General features: G+C 34.0%; 2 protein-coding genes and 1 long non-coding RNA gene across 4 annotated transcripts; 1 reads left to right on the top strand and 2 right to left on the bottom strand.

The window, feature by feature from the left end:
- The first annotated feature begins 3,341 nt into the window (after nt 1-3,341).
- On the top strand, nt 3,342-10,027 carry LOC125222544 (uncharacterized). Its single transcript, XM_048125216.2, has 14 exons — nt 3,342-3,962; nt 4,178-4,264; nt 5,118-5,221; nt 5,688-5,738; nt 5,855-6,026; nt 6,307-6,615; nt 6,818-7,021; nt 7,187-7,666; nt 7,774-7,974; nt 8,065-8,253; nt 8,621-8,784; nt 8,930-9,082; nt 9,167-9,245; nt 9,337-10,027. Exons 1-14 carry the CDS (start codon nt 3,519-3,521, stop codon nt 9,772-9,774), a joined length of 3,075 nt encoding a protein of 1,024 aa, XP_047981173.1. The 5' UTR covers nt 3,342-3,518; the 3' UTR covers nt 9,775-10,027.
- A 673-nt stretch (nt 10,028-10,700) lies between these two features.
- Nucleotides 10,701-13,988, bottom strand: LOC125222579 (protein ABIL1-like). The gene is made up of 9 exons (XM_048125276.2): nt 13,599-13,988; nt 12,833-12,915; nt 12,314-12,464; nt 12,142-12,241; nt 11,955-12,044; nt 11,772-11,856; nt 11,623-11,675; nt 11,451-11,527; nt 10,701-11,134 (listed from the first exon to the last, which is right to left on the bottom strand). Exons 1-9 carry the CDS (start codon nt 13,743-13,745, stop codon nt 10,982-10,984), a joined length of 939 nt encoding a protein of 312 aa, XP_047981233.2. The 5' UTR covers nt 13,746-13,988; the 3' UTR covers nt 10,701-10,981.
- Nucleotides 13,989-17,471: 3,483 nt separating this feature from the next.
- LOC125216064 (uncharacterized) lies at nt 17,472-21,030 on the bottom strand. Of its 2 annotated transcripts, XR_016135857.1 has the most exons (4): nt 20,909-21,030; nt 20,090-20,153; nt 18,438-19,705; nt 17,472-17,663 (listed from the first exon to the last, which is right to left on the bottom strand). It is a non-coding gene; the product is annotated as an uncharacterized LOC125216064 (long non-coding RNA). The 2 variants fall into 2 exon arrangements; XR_016135856.1 differs by lacking the exon at nt 18,438-19,705.

The raw sequence follows: 21,030 nt of genomic DNA, 5'->3' as shown, positions 1-21,030 counted from the left end.
TATGAATAATCTGATATTGCTACGTCATTAATCAACATATTTATATGTTCAAACCAACTACTCCATCTATACATAATTTAAAATTTCTTTTTGATTTAAAGTGAATTTTTAAAAATATAACGAAATATGAATCTTGTATATTTGTATAGTTTTACTTTGATGTGAATATAATAATTTAGTGGAGTGTGATGTATATAAAAAATAGGAAAAATTAAATAAAAATTTAAATCATAAACATTTTTCAATGATTAAATAAGACACTGTTTCCTGGATAAGGAAGTAATAATGGAGTGTAGGAGTATATTTTATTGGAACGTCCAAATGAAATGATACTCCATATTTCCATCTTTTTAATAAAAATGAACTTTTATTTTTCAAGTACTTTATTTATTTTTCTTTATTCTACCTCATCAGTTCCTTAAAAATAAAATTTTGTGAATTGTATAAGTTTTAATGTAAATTTAGTTAAGTATGAAAAAAAGAAGAAGAATAAATAAATGAAGAAGTGTTTATGAATCGAGAGACTCAACTTAAACCTATAAGTAATGTAATGTGTGGTGATTTTTTTAAAGAGTAAAGGCCAAATGTGGTCCCTAACATATGACCATTTTATCAATTTGTTCCTTAACATTATTATTTTGATTATTTGGTCCCTCACAAATAAACTCGGACCCGAATCGGTCCTCATTTAACAGAACCGTCAAAAAATAGACGGTGATTGCAATTTGACTATATTAAATTACTAATGGTAATTAATTATACCAAATTATAATTCTTAATTTCTATTAAATTACAAATTATTCATTTCATTTTGCAACCGATACTATCTTTTTTCCAATTTTGCTAATAGGAAAAGAATTATAATTAGGTATAATTAATTACCATTAGTAATTTAATATAGTCAAATTGCAATCACCATCTATTTTTTGACGGTATTGTTAACTGAGGACCGACTCGGGTCCGAGTTTATTTGTGAGGGACCAAATAATCAAAAAGATAATGTTAAGGACCAAATTGATAAAACGACCATATGTTAGGGACCACATTTGGCCTTTACTCTTTTTTAAAATTGATCAATTTTGTGAGACAATCTAAAATAACAAAATGAGACTAATTTTGAAAGATGGATTGAGTATATTATATCTCATACATTTTACTAAAAATAAGGCCATAAACTATTATTTTTCATTGAATTTATTAAATACAGAGTACTATGGAATTCTTCTAATACTTTCTAAATTAACTAATTAGTTACTACAAATCTCTATTTAATAATTTTATTGGTTAAAAATTATAAATACAAAATAAATAACAAACATTCAATAATAAATTAATTGAAGATATACCATGCAAAATAAAATAAATTAATAAAGTCATACACAGATTTTTTTAAATCTAAATTATTGTACTCCTATTAATTAGTCCAGGATATATCTTTCAAACTAACTCTATCATAATTAAATTGTATAAGTAGTTTATTTTCTCCTTTTCTTTATAGAGGAGTATTAGAGTTTTAAACTCAATTACTGTATTATGAAATAAATTAACATTTGATTAAGGACTTTAGTTATATTAATTGAGTTTACAATTTTGATTCGAATTCTTTACTTTTTAAAAGTTTAATTTCTATAAAGTCTTTTCAGAACTTTACAGTCGAACTTTGAAAAAAAAAATAATCACATATTTTTAACTCATTTATTTAATATTTTAAGCCATATAGTTAGTATTTTGTCTTTTATGCTATTAAAATATTATAGTTTTTAAGCCAATTTTTAATATTATGAAACAAAAATTTGATACATGATATATTAATACTGACTATGTTTATGTATTATTTTTCAAAAATTTCATAATTTTTATTTAACTATTTACTTTTTTAAAATCTAATTTCATTTAATTCTTATTTTTTAGTATAATGCAAATGAATGTATCTATTAATCAAAGAACAAAAATATTAAATTTTGGAGTAATTTTTATACGATGATGAAGTGCAACTTAATTGATAACATGCTTCCATCCAATAGGTCGAATTAAGGGTTTGAGTCATCAAATGATAAATGCAAAACGGCTATTGATCTTTTAAAAGCAATACCTTTCATTGATCATAACAATAATTTTTATTCACAAAAATAATACTAGTATAGAGTAATTTTTATTTAAAATAATGATATTTTATAGTAATACAATAATAATTTTTATTAGTAAGAAGAATAACTTTTATTAGTTAAAAACATTAACTTTTACTTAGAAGAATTATAATTTTAGTCCTATATAATATATTAAAGTAATAGAGTAACTTTTATAAATAAAATAGTACTTCGTAAATTATATTTTTAAGAGCAATAATTTTTACTATATTTTAAAAATCATATGAGCTCTTTCTCGTTAAAAATATGTATGTTTTAAAAATTATTATTTAATTAATAAAGTTTATACCATTAAGTAAGTATGCAAAGAAAAAAAAAATCAAATTGTCGCACCATTCCATAAAATTATAATTAAGACTTAAAATACTCTAATTAAAACTATAGATCAATAAATACTAGCTAATTTAATTTTCATAATCTAAGCTATCTTTCTAAAATAACATTAGGGTATATAAGTCAAAATATAAATTACACTTATGGCAAAATGACGTATAGGAGTATTATGGCAGAAAGACATTATATCTCTAAATCACTACTCATTTTTTAATTCAATTACAAATATGATCTTCATAATACTGCCGAATGTTAAATTAATTTTGCAAATATTGTAAACTTATTCATATTTGATTCGAGTTTTTAGGTCAAAATTTCTAGACTATTGCCTACATATTTAATCAATCAAGAATCCGCAATTAAGGCTGATTTTGCATCCCAATTTTATTTTTGTTGGCAAATACATCCATGGCAACCCTCTGTCAACACTCAACAGTAGTATTTCAATTATTGAATACAAATGATTATTTCCATTTGTCTCTATTCGTAAATTAACAGCTAAATATGTCAGATATATACTGTTAGAAAAAATTAGTTAATAAACAATTAACATTCCAACCTTGTTTACAGACAAACCCATCTCTAGATCTAGGTTTTTCCTCTCCCTACTGGCCAATAAATTAATGTGGAGTAAAAATTAAAAAAGCTTATTTTCTCTGCCATCCAATAAAAACACATCGATAAAATAATAACTATTCGATAATCTATATAGCACGCGTATGACTAAAAGAATGACTAATCAGCCACGTCAGCAGATTAGCTCTTAATCCTATTTTCTCGATTAAAGAAAAATCCAAATAAACGGAAAACTCGCACTGGAATTCTTGTGAAAGAGGAGAAGTAAAAAGAAAATAGGCAATCCACAATATAAAAATACAGCAAACCCATCATTTTCATCACCCCAAACCGCTGTTTCTTTATCTCTTTTCTGCTTATTTTGGGGGTTAATCTTGCGTACCGACATTCTTGAAACGAGTATGTATATGTGGAAGAGATTTGAGCTATAAAGATTTGAGTTCTTGGTTTATGGGAGTGTAAATGGGTTCACTTGAAACTGCGCTGGCATTGAAGAGGGACCATAATTTACAGCGTTCTTCATCTGCTCGGAGCTCTAACAGTATTGGATTTTCGGGGCAAAGGAGCAGATCAAGATTTGCAAGAGCTTTCCTTTTCAAGAAAATTGATTATCTCCAGCTGATCTGCGCGGTTGCTGTATTCTTCTTCTTCATTTTCTTCTTCCAGATTTTCTTCTTGCCAGGCTCGGTAATTGAAGATGGAAACAAATCTGGGATAGCCCGTGACTTGTTTCGGAGGAATTCTGGTGTAATTTCCGAGGAGTTTTCGTTCCTGAAAGAGTTGGATTTTGGTGAAGATTTGAGCTTTGAGCCTTTGAAAATTGCTGAGAAGTTTCGGAAGAATGGTACTGTTGTGAATGAGAGTACATTTGTGAGATTTGGATACAGAAAACCGAAGATTGCTTTGGTGAGCATTGTAAAGATTTGATTTTTAACTACTTTATTTTGTACGGGGTTAGTGAATTTTATTCCTGTTTATATTGGATTTTTTTTGGGGGTTGACTGTGAGCATGTGTGCTCATGTTCTTTAGTTTTTGTGTTTGGTGAATTGAGCTAGTAGCTTGGATGTGTAAGCAGTGTAGTACAAATGGGCAGCTTTGACAACAATGTGTGTTTTTGTAGGTTTTTGCTGATCTATGGGTTGATCAACATCAAATACTAATGGCTACTGTTGCTACTGCTTTGCTGGAGATTGGATATGAAATTGAGGTGATGATTAATTTTTTTCTTTGCATTTTATACTTCTTGTAATTGTATTTATGTGTGGAACCCATGGAGTTCTATGTTATAAATTTATAAGTAATCAAGATGGAATGTAGATGTCTTTGTGCCTATGCCACTTGAATGGAAGTAGAATTGACCCTGGTCAAATTTATCGAAGATTGTATAGTTTTTTCTGATTATTTCAGCCTTTTTGCTAATAAGATCGTTCTTACTATGCATCAAGAAAAATGCTGTAAGAATTTCATGCATATGTTTGCTCAGTAACCTTATTGAGCTGAGATGCATATAAGTCAATAGTTTTACTTTGGATGATCTATGTCAACGATGTATTCTGACTAACCTAACCTTGAATGTATCTGTTGCTTCTGAGTATGTTTCTTGAAACCTTTACGGCTCTATTTATTCTATCTGATGCTAACTTGTATGGAAGATATTTTTGTACTGAATGATTGCAGCTAATAGCATTAGAAACTTTCCAGTTTGGAATTTGGTCTATGATAAAATCCTTTACTTGGACAAGTAATGAAGAATAACACCGTTGTTTTGGAAACTTTTGATAAATTGGAAGTTGCTCTGTTTTGGTGTTGGAGGGAGTGGAACCTTGGGTTCAATATTTTGGAGTATGAAATCAACTTTGCTGAATATCATCATATGCTTAGGTGGCAGTTTGGATAAAAGTGATAAAAACGCCACAGAGAGAATCTGAGATGAAGGAACTAGAAATCAATATTTGTGGATTTATGTCTTATTTGTAGTTGTCACTGTTGCTGTTGTTTCCCTTCAACTTGTGTCACAGATTGAGGTGAAATAGCCATTAATGTACCCTTTCTTTTTTCAGGTATTCACTCTGGAGGATGGTCCAGCACATGCTGTCTGGAGAGATATTCATGTTACTGTCAATGCAGCTGACAAGGATATGAAGTTTGCTGTCGATTGGCTGAAGTATGCAATTTCCCTCAACATTTCATGCCAATAAATTCTTTTGTTCTGGGATTCAACTGCTATAATATTTGAAATTTATGACTGTAGTTAAGCTTGACTCTTCCTACCATTCCAATATCTCTAAAACAACTTATTTTTGTGTTCTTTATTAGCAAAGAGATTCATCATAGAAAAATTTATATTGATTATAATTTTTCTCGCATTTTTCCTTTCATAAATCAGTCTTCATGAAGTTCTAGGATTACAATTTATCTTTGTTGTTTTATGTAATTATTATAAGGCCTTTGGGTTAAGAGCTTTCTTGTTGGGGTTTAAAATATGTCCTCTACATTCTTGGCCCATTGCACAGCTTACATTCCCCAACTACCTGCTTACTTATTCAGCTCCAGTCGTAAAAGGAAATTTAGGGATTTGGGAGAAGGCAAAAGATGATGGTATACGTTCTAATCTTTTGCTTCTTTTGTAGCTATGATGCTCTTCTTGTGAATTCGATTAATGCTGTTGGGTTCTTACCTTGGTAAGTGACATAATTTCATTTTCTCACCTATTTTAATTTATTTCTTTACGACAGTTCTCCTTTTTGTTGTTGACTATATCTTTTGCCAATGACATAAAAGGGTTTACTCCTTACAGTCTTATGCAGGAACCTTTCAGAAATGTTCCTGTTGTATGGACCATCCACGAACAAACACTTGCCGACCGATTAAGACAATATGTTTCAAGAGGCCAGAGTGAGCCGATTGATATGTGGAGAAAATACTTTAGCCGGGCCACAGTTGTTGTCTTCCCAAACCATATCCTGCCGGTAACCACATGTTACTTGTTATCTTTGTGTGGTATGCACATTTGTTTTTTTGGTTATTATATACCAACTTCTTTAGACAATACTAGAAGTAAACTTGTAAGTTTCCCTCTTTCCAGAAGTTTTCGGTGATACAAAGCCTGAGAAGAAATTGTTGCCATGTTTCTGATTCTCATGAACATAAATTGTTGTTGAGTGCAGTGATTCTCATGAACACAATTTGTTGCCATCTATGAGAGGATGTTACAGTGATTTACTTGACCAATGTTTACATACAATGCAGATTGCATATTCAATGTGTGATCCTGGAAATTACTTCGTCATCCCTGGCTCCCCGGAAGAAGCTTGGAAAGCTGAAAAGCAAAAGGCTTTAGGTCGAGAGAATATACGCCTGAAAATGGAATATGGACCAGATGATTTTGTTGTTGCAGTTGTGGGCAGTCAACTATCATATAGAGGATTGTGGCTCGAGCATGCCTTTGTTTTAAAGGCTTTATACCCGCTATATATGGACTTTGGTGATTCACGTTCTCGTCTTAAAATCATAATCTCAGCTGGCGACTCCACTAGCAACTACAGTAGTATTGTGGAGGTGAGAGTATATTTATCTTCAAACTTCTTTCTCGTTGTAACTGAAGTTAGCATTCATTAAAACCATGCAAGGCACAAGCACCTACACACGTAAAACTAGAGAAGTCACGGGCACACTAACGTAAAACTGTCATCGTTGAAATGGAGGGAGGCTCCCATTTTTTGGTTCCTTGTATACTAATGGACTGAATTTCTTGCTGCAGACCATTGCTCTAAAATTCGGATATCCAAATGATACGGTGAAGCATGTTGCTATGGACCAAAACATAGATACTGTGATAAGTACAGCTGATCTCGTAGTATATGGATCCTTCCTTGAAGAGCACTCTTTTCCAAGTGTTTTGCTGAAAGCTATGTGCTTCGAGAAACCTATAGTAGCTCCTGATCTACCTGCAATAAGGAAATATGTAAGCATACTCAATATGATTGAATCTATGTGGTTATAATAATATAACATGAAAGCTTGCTTGTTATCATATTTATCTTGATTGATGGATTGAACAAAGTATATAATATATAAATAATATATATTCTCTAATTTGACCTTCTAACTGGATTCGTGAATATCTTAGGTTAGTGACAAGGTAAACGGCTACCTTTTCCGAAAGGATGATATGAGGGCTCTGACACGGATCTTGTTGCAAATGGTCTCAAATAGTAAACTCTCACTCGTAGCTCAGAATGCTGCATCGATTGGAAAACATACAGCTAAAAACTTAATGGTCTCGGAAAGCGTGGATGGATATTCTTCACTATTGGAAAACATCCTCACTCTCCCGTCCGAAGTAGCACTACCCCAAGCTGCCAAAAGCATTCCCAACAAACTGAAAACTGAATGGAGGTGGTCCCTTTTCGAAGCTATAGCGGACACCCATTCTCCTAGTAAAGACGGTGTGGAAGCTGTGGACAAGATTGAGAAGCTTTTTAATCATACCAACGGAGAGAACTCTGTGGCTTTGATTTTACCAAATGAAACTTTTTTGTATTCCATATGGGAAGAGCAAAAGTACATGGATATTGCTTACATGAGAAAGAAAAGAGAAGATGAAGAGGTAAGTAAATCTGGTTTTTGCCACCTTCTATGAAATTAGGCATGGTAGATTATGGTGTTTGAGCTTCCTTGGTTTGATGACTCCTTTTTTTGGTGAAACTGATGCAGTTGAAGGATAGAACAGATCAGCCTCGAGGCACATGGGATGAAATATATCGAAGTGCCAGGAGGAGTGATCGTACGTTGCATGAAAGAGATGAAGGAGAACTTGAAAGGACTGCCCAACCACTATGTATTTATGAACCTTACTTTGGAGCAGGAACCTGGCCCTTCTTGCACAACACTTCATTATATAGAGGGCTTGGGCTGGTGAGCATCCGACTCATGCACAATGGAGTTTTTCATGTTTCCCTAGCTTACTAATATTCAGCTGATGCAATGTTTGAATGCATTGTCTAGTCCTCGAAAGGTAGAAGACCTGGAGGTGATGATGTTGATGGGCCTTCTCGCCTCCCTTTGTTGAACAATGCCTATTATCGAGAGGTCTTAGGAGAATATGGAGCCTTTTTCGCAATTGCTAATAGGGTTGACCGCATCCATAAAAATGCTTGGATAGGATTTCAGTCCTGGAGAGCAACAGCACGCATGGTACCTTTATTCTGCTCTTTAAGCATAATGCGGCTAACCCTTGTTTCGTCACTAATTTTTTTGCAACTCTAGATTAACCAGAAAGTAATTCGGTTAATTGGAGACACATATCATGGTTTGTAATTGTTGACTGTCATGCAAAATAACTTGTTCGATGGTATTCATTGAAATGATGTTCCAATAAGAAATGGAATAAATGTCTATTCGATTTCAAATACGCTATTGAGATGTTTGTTATTACTTGCTTTATCACTTTAAATACTCTTTCGCTTGTGAACTCTAAAACACAGAAAATATTTATGATGCATTTTGTGCGGTTTGTTCCTCAACAAATACTGATCCATGTCTAACAAGAATAACGTAACAGGTATCTCTGTCCAAGACTGCTGAAAGATCATTGTTGGACGCTGTAGAAGCACGAAGGCATGGGGACACTCTGTACTTCTGGGCCCGGCTCGACAAGGACCCAAGAAACCCATTGAAACAGGATTTCTGGTCATTCTGCGATGCTATAAATGCCGGGAATTGCCAGTAAGTATTCTCGTGTTTATTTTATCATTAAAGTTCATCTCATCCCACATGATATGTTGCACATTTGCTATTTTCTCCAAATGTTGGCATGGGTTTAAATTTGTATGTGTGTTTGACCTGCTTTAACTTATTTTGTGGCTATTAGGTTTGTGTTCTTGGAGTCTCTGAAACAGATGTATGGCATAAAACACAACTTGAGTTCTTTACCCGCCATGCCTTCGGGTGATGGCACTTGGTCGGTCATGCATTCGTGGGCTCTTCCTACCAAGTCCTTCTTGGAGTTCGTCATGTTTTCAAGGTTTGAACTCTTTAATTCCTGTTCTGGTAAGGTTCTAACAAATGAACACATCTTTTAACAAACTATTGTTTTGCCAATTTATAGAATCTTCGTGGATGCACTTGATGCACGATTCCACGAGGATCACCAAAAACGGGGGATCTGCTGTCTTGGCATATCAAAGGTACTTTTCCTTTAATCACATTCAGTAAAGAAACAGTGAATTCTTTGTTGTGAATATCCTCTCAATATATATGTTATCTGAAATGTGTCAGGACAAGCATTGCTACTCTCGTTTGCTCGAATTGCTAGTAAATGTTTGGGCATACCATAGTGCAAGAAGAATGGTTTATGTCGATCCAGAGATGGGTTTTATGCAGGAACAGCATGGGCTAAAAGGCCGGAGGGGCCAGATGTGGATCAAGTGGTTTCAGTTCTCCACTCTTAAAGCCATGGATGAGGACTTGGCCGAGGAATCTGACATTGACCGCTCATACAAACGACGGCTGTGGCCATCAACTGGTGAAGTAATATGGCAAGGTACCTATGAGAAGGAGAGGAATCTGAAAAATAAAGAGAAGGAGAAGAGGAGGCAAAAGAGTAAAGATAAAATTCAACGAATACGGAGACGAACTCATCAAAAAGTGATCGGGAAGTATGTGAAGCCGGCAGTGGAGGCAACGACGAATGCAACGGATCTTGGTCTGAGGTAGCATTAATATTTTCATACTAATTCTTTTGGGTTACCATTTGTTTCTATTCTTTTAGGACCAAGATTTGTGTCCAAGATAATAGAGTGCATCCTTTTGATTCTTTTCTTTCTCTTTATTTGGTCATTTTTTTGTGGCTTGTAAATGGTAGGTTAGTTTATAACTACATTCTATATTATCAACTCTCCCCATCTTGGAGATTTGGTATTTGTTGTACCTTTAGATAAAATTTGAAAAGGGAAATTCTATTATTCTAGGCTGCTTGTGTGGTAATATTAACTTTTTGTGCTATCGAAATTTATGTATCGTGCTATATCTTCTTTAACTAAACCAAGCAAGAATGAGTTATAAGCTAAACTAAAATATGCACTCAAGCTTGTTATAGAGATTAAGAAAATCAAAATTAGTGGTACTAGCCTTTAGTATTCATATGTTTTTTTTTTTGTCTGGAGGAGTAAATGAATTTAAATTTAAAGATCGAACCATGATCTTATATTCTTTTCTAGCATGGCAATACCTTCCTTGGAATTAATAATTTTATACTCCCTTCGTCCCATATTAGTCGCACTTTTCATTTTAGGCTGTAAACTTTGGATTGTTTTTTAGTATAATTAAATTAGTATTTTAAATATAATGAGTTATTACTAAATAAAGGAGCACTTGACTAACATAAATATATTTAGTATTTGAATACTCTAATTCTTACTTAAAATAGAAATAGTGTAAGTAGTTTGAACGAGCCGAAATAGAAAAGTGCAAGTAATACGGACAAAGGGAGTACTATATCTCATAATGACAAATAGTTTTATTATTTTATTTTGGACCGACCAACAAAATTAAAGTACTTTGAGTATCTATTTTTGGAAATTTTTTCTCTATAAAGACCTCATATTACATAAAATCAACAATTTATTCTTAACTAATTCATCTTAGAAAATGTAGCAATGTGCATTAACACAAAAAAAACGAGCTATGAAGTGAAAACAGAGCTGTCTGATCAAATTCAACATGTACAAGACTAGACTACTTATAACATCAAAAATTTAAAACTCTCAACATCTTCTCTACGTTTTATTGATGCATAAAAGGAAAGATTGGATGATATGATACAGCGAACTGCTAGCTAGTAAACAGTATATCAAAAGAAGATGTCCATATTGACAGCTTCTAACCAGATGGAACATCTAAACACGGTCTATTGATCAAGGAGCTATGCACCCGTCCTCAATTTTGGAGTCTTATGCTTGACGAAGAAAGCTGAGAGGACACTTCTACTGCGAACAGGGGGCCTAATTATTTCTCTTTGAGTAGGATTGTCAAATGACCGGTATGGAGTCAGAGGTTTCGATCCCTCAAGAAGATCCTGCAAGTGAATGCAATTACCTTAAGTATATTAGAGGAAACAAACAAAACCAGTAGATGCATGTTGTTTAATAAGGATCTCATTTCTGGCAGGGTTTGAAATAAATTGGAGTATGAAAATTGAAAGCCAACTGATTCTAAGCCAGAAGCTCCATGTAATCATTAATTGCGGACACATTTCTGGACATAACAAAGTCCAGTTGGTCTAATTGCCCAAAAAGAAGAAATCTATGAGATCAGAGCCTGAGATGACCATGTATCAGAGTGAAGAGAACTACAGTTAAATATAGAACATTCTGGAGTTATTTTAACTTTACCCATTGTACAGCACCCCGTGTTTGCATTTCTACACTTGAAGCCGGTGTGGATCTCATCCATGCATTCTCTTCAATATCTAGCCGATAAAGAATAAGTTTGACAAAATAAACACTTCTGCTAGATAATGTTACATTAACCAGAGGAACAAGTTCCACTGTGATATTTGCCTACCTAACATGCTGAACGCTCCTGAAGTTTTCCCATATGTTTGCGAGCCCTCGTTACTGAAAAAATAAGCATATATTAGCGTTTGACCACTTGTTATTCCGGTCGAGCATTTATAAGTCAGATGAGATTATAACAAAAACTCTAGGACAAACCTTATAATACCACGTACAGAGCCTTTCAGAGTCGACTTGGTTTCAGATGCTAAATGCCAAGAGAGAGTATTTGCAGCTGTAGCACCTAACACAATATGCAATATAGACAAGTTAACATAGCGGTTATATTTATTCCACGCTGAATGTAATAAACAACCATTAAATGCAAAGAATATCAGCTACCTGGAGGATAAAGACGGGCTCTTGCTAGTGTAGGTTGCCTCGGATCAGTTTGTATATGTGGGTTAAAGTGCACCTTCTTGTTCACAGAATCTGGCCCGGGTAAAGCCAAGGAAAATTAATAGGGAGAATGAAAAGGAATAGAAACTTAACAAATACAGTTATTCTAGAATACGGTTATTAGTCTTACTTGGCAATATGTAATGTTTGTGATGCCTTGGGATGATAGCTAATAATTGCTGTTGCCTAAGGCCTTCTTTTTCGGTATATATTTGACCTGTCAGAAGTTGCTACAGAGAAGACACAAATCTGAGCCTCAATAATGTAGGTAATTATTATCAATAGAATCTTTTCCTATCTACCTGATTTAGACATGTAACTTTCAGCTCCATTGATGAGATGTTCGATGTCTGTTGTTCCAGGATATCACCCAACTTGTAAGCAACTGTACCAAGGTGGTCGATTGCATTCACTAGAGCCCGTACACTATAATCCTTAAGATTGTCCAACACCCTGAAGCAAAATAATACTAATTGTAAGTTAAAACATTCATGGTCAACAGAAAGCAGATCCAGAACAGCTTTTCTCTATATTGTAGTACTACTTTAAAAGAAAAAAATCTCATTCTTGAGTGTGAGCCAAAGCAACTCACACTAAATACAACAGCAATCAGCATTCCATACTGAATCAACACACACATGACACACATATATAAGAGGATCTTTTAGAACATCAGAAATTATGGATTGAGCTTGGTATGATGGATTTGAGATATAATGATTTGATATGAGTGGGTTTAAATTCCTGAATCCAAATCCATTCTCAAATCCTTCAAGCCAAACACAAACCCTTAGATAAGATGGCATTGGCAGTGGACTCACATTTGCTTTTCCTCACTGTGAAGGTAAGACTTCTCACAGTATTCTGCAGCAGAGTATAGTTGGGGCCTTAGGTTCTTGAGATCCTGCATAGGTTTAGCATTACAAACAAGAACAATTAAATGGACTACTTCACTAAAAGTAGTAAAACCATGAAATGAATAAAGCATATAGCACATTCATTTATACATAGAGACGAGAAAGTGATGCCTCTATGTTCTATTTCTGAAAGTAATTCTCTACCCGGCAATCAATCAAGTAGAATTTTCGAAGAATTCATCTAGTACATCTTTCGTTATTTAAGAACAGGTATCATAAGGATGCACATTATATACGATAAACATCGCTGCCCACTTGCTCCTAGTTTTACATTAACAAGCAAAAGTACCAGCTGAATCAAAGTTTAAATAAATGAAATACAGCAGTACATTGAATTTGTGTAGCTTAATTTCTAGAGTGAATTCAGATTACAGCATCTTACTCATTTCTATTCTTAACAAGCAAAAGTACCAGCTAAATTAATGAAATAGTATATTGAATTTCTGTAGCTTAATTTGTAGAGTCAAGTCAGATTACCGCATCTTACTCAATTCTATTCTTCCTCAAGGTAAAAGGATGAAGATCAAATACAAACAAAATTCCGCAAAAACCAGAAGTCAACCAGAAATCGCCAAGCAAGCTCACAAACCACCCCGCATGTAGAGCGCAGTTGATCTCAGATCTGATCTCACAATCTCGAACCAAATCTAATAAACGAACAAAACCTTACCTGCAATGCAGTAACAAAGCTCTTACTTCTCTCCATTGACACCTCATCAAACTTGAGGCTCCGGTTCTCCACTCGAGCTCCCTCCGCCTCCATTAACAACACAGATTCCACTCGGCTTTCGAGAGACTTCTCCTGGAACTCAATCATCAATTCCTGCAGAAATATAAAAAGTGATTGTTCACCGCCCGCAAACAGATATGCTGAATTATTACGCAATGATTTGTGAAAGATTGTAGCCGTAGGCGTGTCAAATTTTGGTGAAGCAACGGTAGTTGAACTGAATTCAATGCCTCTGGATTTTAGTACTCTCTTTTTTCTCCAACTATTGCATAGTCATATTCTTCAGAGAGAATTTTTTTTTAGTGTTTCATGAGCTAAAATTTGTTAACAAGAGATATGGTCGTTTCTAAAAATATTAAATTTAAATATTTCACATTTTTATGTTGTCAAAGTAAGAGTCATAGACATTTCTAATTATAAAAAAATTAAAATGTCATTAACTAATTTTAATGTGTTAGAGTCAGAACTAAATGAATAGAGTAAAATAAACAACTACAATATGAACAATACTATATTATACATATGACTACAAATACTATCGAATAATAACTGATAACAAATTCAAACTTAATACTTACAAGACCAAAATTAGACTCAAATTTACTCATCATTATTGCTCTCTTATCTCACTTCATTTTGATTTTTTTTTTCTCTACTTTATTTTTTATTCTAATTCATCCTCTTGTCCTTTCTTTCGCAGGTCAATCTTAATTTGTAACTGTATTTTATGCTAAAGAAAAGTCAACTTATAATCATGCAATAAAGTCAAGTTCCTAACCTTCTCACCAGCCCATGCTTAAAAATTAAATTTGCTTCCTCACTTTATTAATATTTGGAAAATATATAACTATACTTGTTAATTTATTTATTTATTTTTATTTTGTTACTTCATCAAATCGTTTGACTGGTTATTTTAACTTCCAAAACTTTTCGTGTATCTATATATATTTAATTTTATAATATACATGCAGTGCATATATGATGCCACTGATAAATAAAATGCGGTTATACTATTTATTAAGGATGTAGTCAAATACAAATTTTATATATTGTACAAATTTCAAACTATAATCTCATAATTAGATTTTAAGATATGAGGTTAATAGATGACAAATAACAGCAATAGAAAATGTCAACACAACATCAACATTGTCAACATATTGATATTTTGTTGATATTTTCTATTTACGTTATTTGTCATCGGTTGACATCAAACATGAAATTTAACAGTCCAAATTATAGTTTGGAGTTTGTACGAAATATACAGTTTACATTTTATAACTACTCATACTTATTATATCTATATTTTAATAAAAAAAATTATTAGCATGCTTTCCTAATGCAATTTATAATATTTTATTGCAGCTTATTTCGAACTACTAATTGCAAAAGTCATCTATTTCACAGCAAAAATAGCAATACACTATACAGTAAGTCAATACCTGAATTTGGACTATTCATTAATTGTGGCACTCGGAAATTTCAAATCTTAAAGAAGTCAATAGATACTTTTCCTTTCTTTTTACTGAAAATAAATGAAAACTCAGTATTTTAGTGAAACTTAGCTTTATTTTATTAAATTTAAATTAAATACAAAAATGGATGTATTAAGGTCCTAATACCTCCTCAATGCTACACATCTTTTTGAAATTTTAATTAGATGATTGTGATAAGCTACATTATTAGAATAAGATATTACATTATTAGACTGATAATATATATTATTAGATGACATGTAACATTAATCTAACCGTTAAATAATAAGATCTAATGGACTATAAGTACTTTGTTTTTGAACAATATCTATTATATGAATATGAATATATCCCTGTACATGCATATTTATCATCTAATATTATATATAAAATTTAATTATATATACAAAAAGTTATCCCTAAGAGCATCCACACATAGTGTCGGGTTGCGGGTGGGGACGGGTGGGGGACATGAGATATGCCCTAGGTAGGGTCCTGCACTGGGCGCCGGTGTGCCGTGGCATGCCCGAGGCCGTGCATTGTGGAGCATAGCACCGCACCACAACGTTTTTTTTTTAATTTTTAAATCTATAAATATCATCACAAATCTTATTCATTTCATTAACAATCTCACACTTCTCTTGTATTCCTCTGAAAATCTCACACTTCACCAAAAAAATGAACTCTCGAACAAACGAGAAAACCATCCGCAATGACATTATAAAAACTTTTCGAAAGTCATACCTGCAATCCAAGCCGAAATAGACAACGAGGTTGCTCGCTATAAAGTTGTCGTTGAAGCTGCCACTGAACCAGTATACGCTACTTTGCAGCTATTTAAAGATTATTTCTCGAAGCACTTGATGGAGTGCTTAGATGTTCTGCCGGCGGTTCCAGATACGGAGATCGTTGTTCATACACATCGTCAATGTTAAGAATCAAGAAGAAGAAATAAAGATTGAACAACTAGAAGAATACCCTTTCTTTCTCCCTTAGCTCTCGACTGTAAACTCAAGACACAAAATCAAAGTAGGGAAAGTAAAACCGTATTATTCATCATACTTCTCAAGCTGAGAATTGAAGAGTATTTATGCAATACAAGAGAATGAGAAACTGCTCTCAACAACCCTAACCTCTTGAGCTCCAACGGCTCTTAACGAAAACAAAGAAAATAAAACTAACTGAAACTAATCAGGTAATTTGATAACTCCAGCTGGCTTGGACCCACCCTGAACCATGACTCTATTTAACAAATCTCCACCTGAGTTCATGGTTCAGGTTTGTTGCATACATTGATCAGACCTTTGCAGTGCTCGAACTTGTCTCTTCCAAGACACTTGGTCAACATATCAGCTAGGTTATGAAGAGTATCAACCTTGACCACTTTTACTCTGTCCCTCTCAATTTCATCTCTGATAAGATGCAAGCGAACATCAATATGCTTGCTCCGTACATGAAAGAACTGATGTCGAGCCAAACATATAGCAGAACTACTATCACAGAACACAACCATAGTTCTTTGATTGATCCCAAAGTCAGGATCTCTTTGGATCCAGAAGCTTTCTCGCACAACACATGTGAGTGCCATGTATTCGGCTCCTGTTGTTGATAAAGCAACAACGCTGTGCAAGCTGGACTTCCAGCTTATGACAGAACCATACAAAGTGAACAAGAAACCAGACTGAGATTTTCTGTAACATCTCTTACTCGATAGGTAAAAATCCACCGCATAATGACGTCATCAATTGGAATTTGTGGAAACTCAAACAAAAATTCATTACGGGAAATTTTTCATATTAGGACATTACGGCAAAAATGGACTATCAAAGCTTCATACCAAACATGATACACTTTATAAACTTTCTCAAACGACCAAAGACTCGCTGAAGATGCAGCCGCTGCGCTACTCTGATGTCAAAATCTATAGCTTAACCTGTAGGGAGGGAAAAGTGCTTAGAAAGCCTAGTAGAGTATTCATATACTAAAACAAAATTATTCAGAACTGAGAAATAATAAACCAACATATTTACGTAAGTAGATATCTAATGATCTTTACCTCATTAGAAATTAATATTCTTAGTAAATAAATTTATCTATATTCCCGTTACAGCTACAGAATCCTCATCCCATCTTTCGACTTCTGAAACTTATAAGTTCATATACATTGTCAAATCATATTAGCAAAATATCAAATTTCCAACACTTATATCATAGCTCCACAGAAACACACTGTCACGACCGCACTTTCTAAGGATAGAAAGCCCGGTTGATCGTGACTAGGGGAGGATCAAAGAAGCGGGGAAGAAAGGAGAAAACTGTGGCACAACTGAACTTGAACTGAAATAACTTGGAATATATATAAAAATCAGAGTGCATGGTACAAGAGAATGAAATCTCGAGTTTTACATTGTAGCGGAAGAGTCAAGAGCAGATGACATCGTGTATGGAGACACGACGCATCCAAGTACTATTCTATCGAAGGATCTTCATCGTCTATGCTCAACACCGCCCGCCGTCATCACTGCTCAACCTGCACATTTTTAAAACATATGCATGGCTGAGTACTTGGTGTACTCAGTGGACACGTGCCGAAATATATTTTACTAAAAACTGGTTTTGTCAAGTCACTCCTAAGTAAACTCGGGATTTTAAGTAAAAGATCCGAGAACACTAAATCATTTTCCTTGTCTTTATCAAAAGCGATCTGCTGTTCTATTTTCCTGGAACTTATGCCATATCTGAACTAACTCCTGGTGAAACGAAGTCACAACTCCTGGTGAAATAAATTCACAAACTCCTTGTGAAACGAATTCACAACTCCTGGTGAAATGAATTCACAAACTCCTGGTGAAACTAATTCACAACTCCTGGTGAAATAAATTCACAAACTCCTGGTGAAACGAATTCACAACTCCTGGTGAAACTAATTCACAAACTCCTGGTCTAGTAGGGACATCGCCCTTGCTAGACAATCAGATAGGCAAAGTTCAAAATAAAACATGGCTTGTCATAACTTTCAAAAACTTTCTTTCCTCATAAACATTTTCGACTAAACTCATTTCTATCGGTCAAAGCCGAACAAAATATCAACGTAGGCTGACAGTTCACAAGCACCCGTAAAGCAACACATAATGTCACATAACTAAATAACATCACTTTCACTTGATGTAAATAGCACTCATCATAAAATATTGTTCATGAAACTGTAAACGTAAACTGTACTTTTCATATCACCTTGGCACTCTTCATAAAAACCATACTTTAAACATAAAGGCAACAATCGTATCTTAAATAGAAAGCCCACCTCGTTCGCTTAAAACTCCTTAAATTGATTTTTCCTCACTCCGCCTTTACTCGCAGAGATAGCCTCACTCGATGGATCCTCGGTTTATGCGGCTGTTCCTCCGTGTTGCCGCTGCTTCTCCTCGCCCTCCTCTCTACTCCTCACCGAAGTTCTAAGTTTGTGGAATTTGGGGTGTCAAAGTGGTGGAGGAAAAAGAAGGTGGGGAGGAAGTTTATATAGGCCTCTTGTGTGGAAACTTGGGGGCAAAGCCTCTTATTTTTGGCTGCCAGCTCCATCTCTTTCTTGGCATCATGTTTCTTTACCTAATTGAGCAAGTCTTGGGGGCAAAGGCTCCTATTTTTGGGGCTGCCATCTCATCTCTCCCTTGTGCTTATCCAATTGTATGCCATTTTGGTGTAAGTTGGGTCGTACTTGCTATTTTGGAGAAGTCTCCAACCTTGAGTCTTTGTGAAGCCTATTTCTAATATCCTTCTCGGTGCTAATTTGTAGGTATATGAGTTGGAGCTTTGGAGTCTTGTGGCTGCTCCCTAATCGAGAAAGAGAGTGAGGGAGAAAGAAAGAAGATGCTCATCTAGAGATCCCTTGGCTCCATCACCAAAATAGCTAGCTTCCAAACTTGTTGATTAGTGTTGTAGGATAAAGGGTGTAGAATAGATGTGTGTATTATCACTCTCACATATGTAAATATGTACTACTTGTATTTAAATTCCTCCAAGTACTTATCTAATAAAATTATGGCATTTACTTTTATCCTCGAAATGTAAATTTCTTTGCACTTTATTTCTTCCAACGAAAATACTTAGATTATCCCAAAGTTGAAAATTACCACGATAACTACGATTACACGGCTTCTTAAAGGGAATAGATTAAGCTACTAAATCCGATTTATCCCGAAGGAAGGGAACGAAAATTCGGGGCGTTACACACACATAACATAACTCTATGTCATGCCCTAAATATCAAGACATATCCTAATTATAATGGAGATTTCACACAATAGCATAGTACAACACATACAACTCCTTTATTTGGCTTAGTAACAGACATCGGTACACGGGTCAAATCCGATGCAAATACAGACGCAACTATTGCCCTTGAAAGGACGCCGCACGGATCACCCATTTAGGGTGCATACGACAAATCGTATCAGACACTCCAAAAGAGCCAATCATATCAGAAACTCGCAGAACAAATTATGTCAGATGCTCCCAAGAGCAATGTGTATCAGACAGATAGATAAGAGCCAATCATATAACAAACTATCCCCACTGCAATTATCCAGAAGATAAGTGATTACATATAATGCAATAATTGTTGTCACATGACATAGCAATTATACTCAATGAACATATTCAAGCACAATGCATAAACACAATTTCGTATGTCACACTATTACCCATCAAAATTCTATAGGACCACACTCAATACATCAAATCTCACATAAACATGTAACAAATTATTATCACTTTAAAATCATCAGATTCACATATATATATCTACTAATTATATCACAACAGGAACGTATAACCCACATCATTCAAACTCAATACACATGGTCACATCAACATACATTTACTAGTATTAATAAAAATCTTATTTAACAAAATATGCACGTAATTAACGAAATTGAGTTCTAACATAGGACATCCTACCTCGAAAGCCCAAAGCGTCTTCATATAACAGTTATCTTAGTCTCACGCCTTCACTTTTCGCCAACTGCATGAGTGTGATCACCTCATACAATATATATTATGTAAGTTAATAGTAACAACATAATTCCATTTTTATAGTTGTTATTGTTCCTTTAAATTTTAATCTAACCACTTCACTGTAGTGACTTTTTATTGATGAGGTAAATTCATCCGGACACGTTCAAAGACTTAGCCTAATACTTTCCATTACCCAAATAAGTCTAGTTTAGTTTCCAACAAGATTCCCTCAAAACTTCTTAGTGGTCTAGGAGATATCATCTATTTCTGGCAATGTTCTCTAAACAATTTATATATATTTGAAATGAATTCCTAAAATCTCAAAATTGTTCAGGTGACAACAAGACCCATTAAAAGTAGTTAAAAAATTGTTAAACAAACATTTTCACTTCCCTACGCATGCCAAATAATTCGGAACAGTTGACCGAAAAACAAGGATTTAAACATCTCTATAACTTGTAGCAAACTCTTTTTCACTTCTTATTCAAACATCTCCTAAATTATATATATCTCATCAGGCTTGATCTTCAAACTACCAAAACCATCCATAAGGTATATTTTCAAATTACATGCTAAGATTACCATAGCTTCTAATAATTTATTAAAATATATCTTACTCTATCCAAAATCATATATTCATCAATAATTCAAAGGTTAAATCATTCTAATAACTCAAATCATGAGGACAGAAATTTAATCATTTCAAACTAAATGAAATATCAATCTATATACTACAAAATTAGGATAAGAAGGTAGTCCTACCTCAAGAATGTCCCGATTATCCGATTACATCGTCAATGTAAATTGAAAATTAGTGAAGAAAAATGGCTATGGAGTCTTGGAGAGGGGTTGCCGATTTTCTTGATGAAGAAGTAGGGGAGAAG

The sequence above is a fragment of the Salvia hispanica genome, chromosome 1, assembly GCF_029641045.1.
Source record: "Salvia hispanica isolate PSC_SH4W2 chromosome 1, Shi_PSC_v1, whole genome shotgun sequence".
In the NCBI taxonomy this organism is placed as follows: domain Eukaryota; kingdom Viridiplantae; phylum Streptophyta; class Magnoliopsida; order Lamiales; family Lamiaceae; genus Salvia; species Salvia hispanica.
This window is presented reverse-complemented; position numbering and strand designations above follow the sequence as displayed.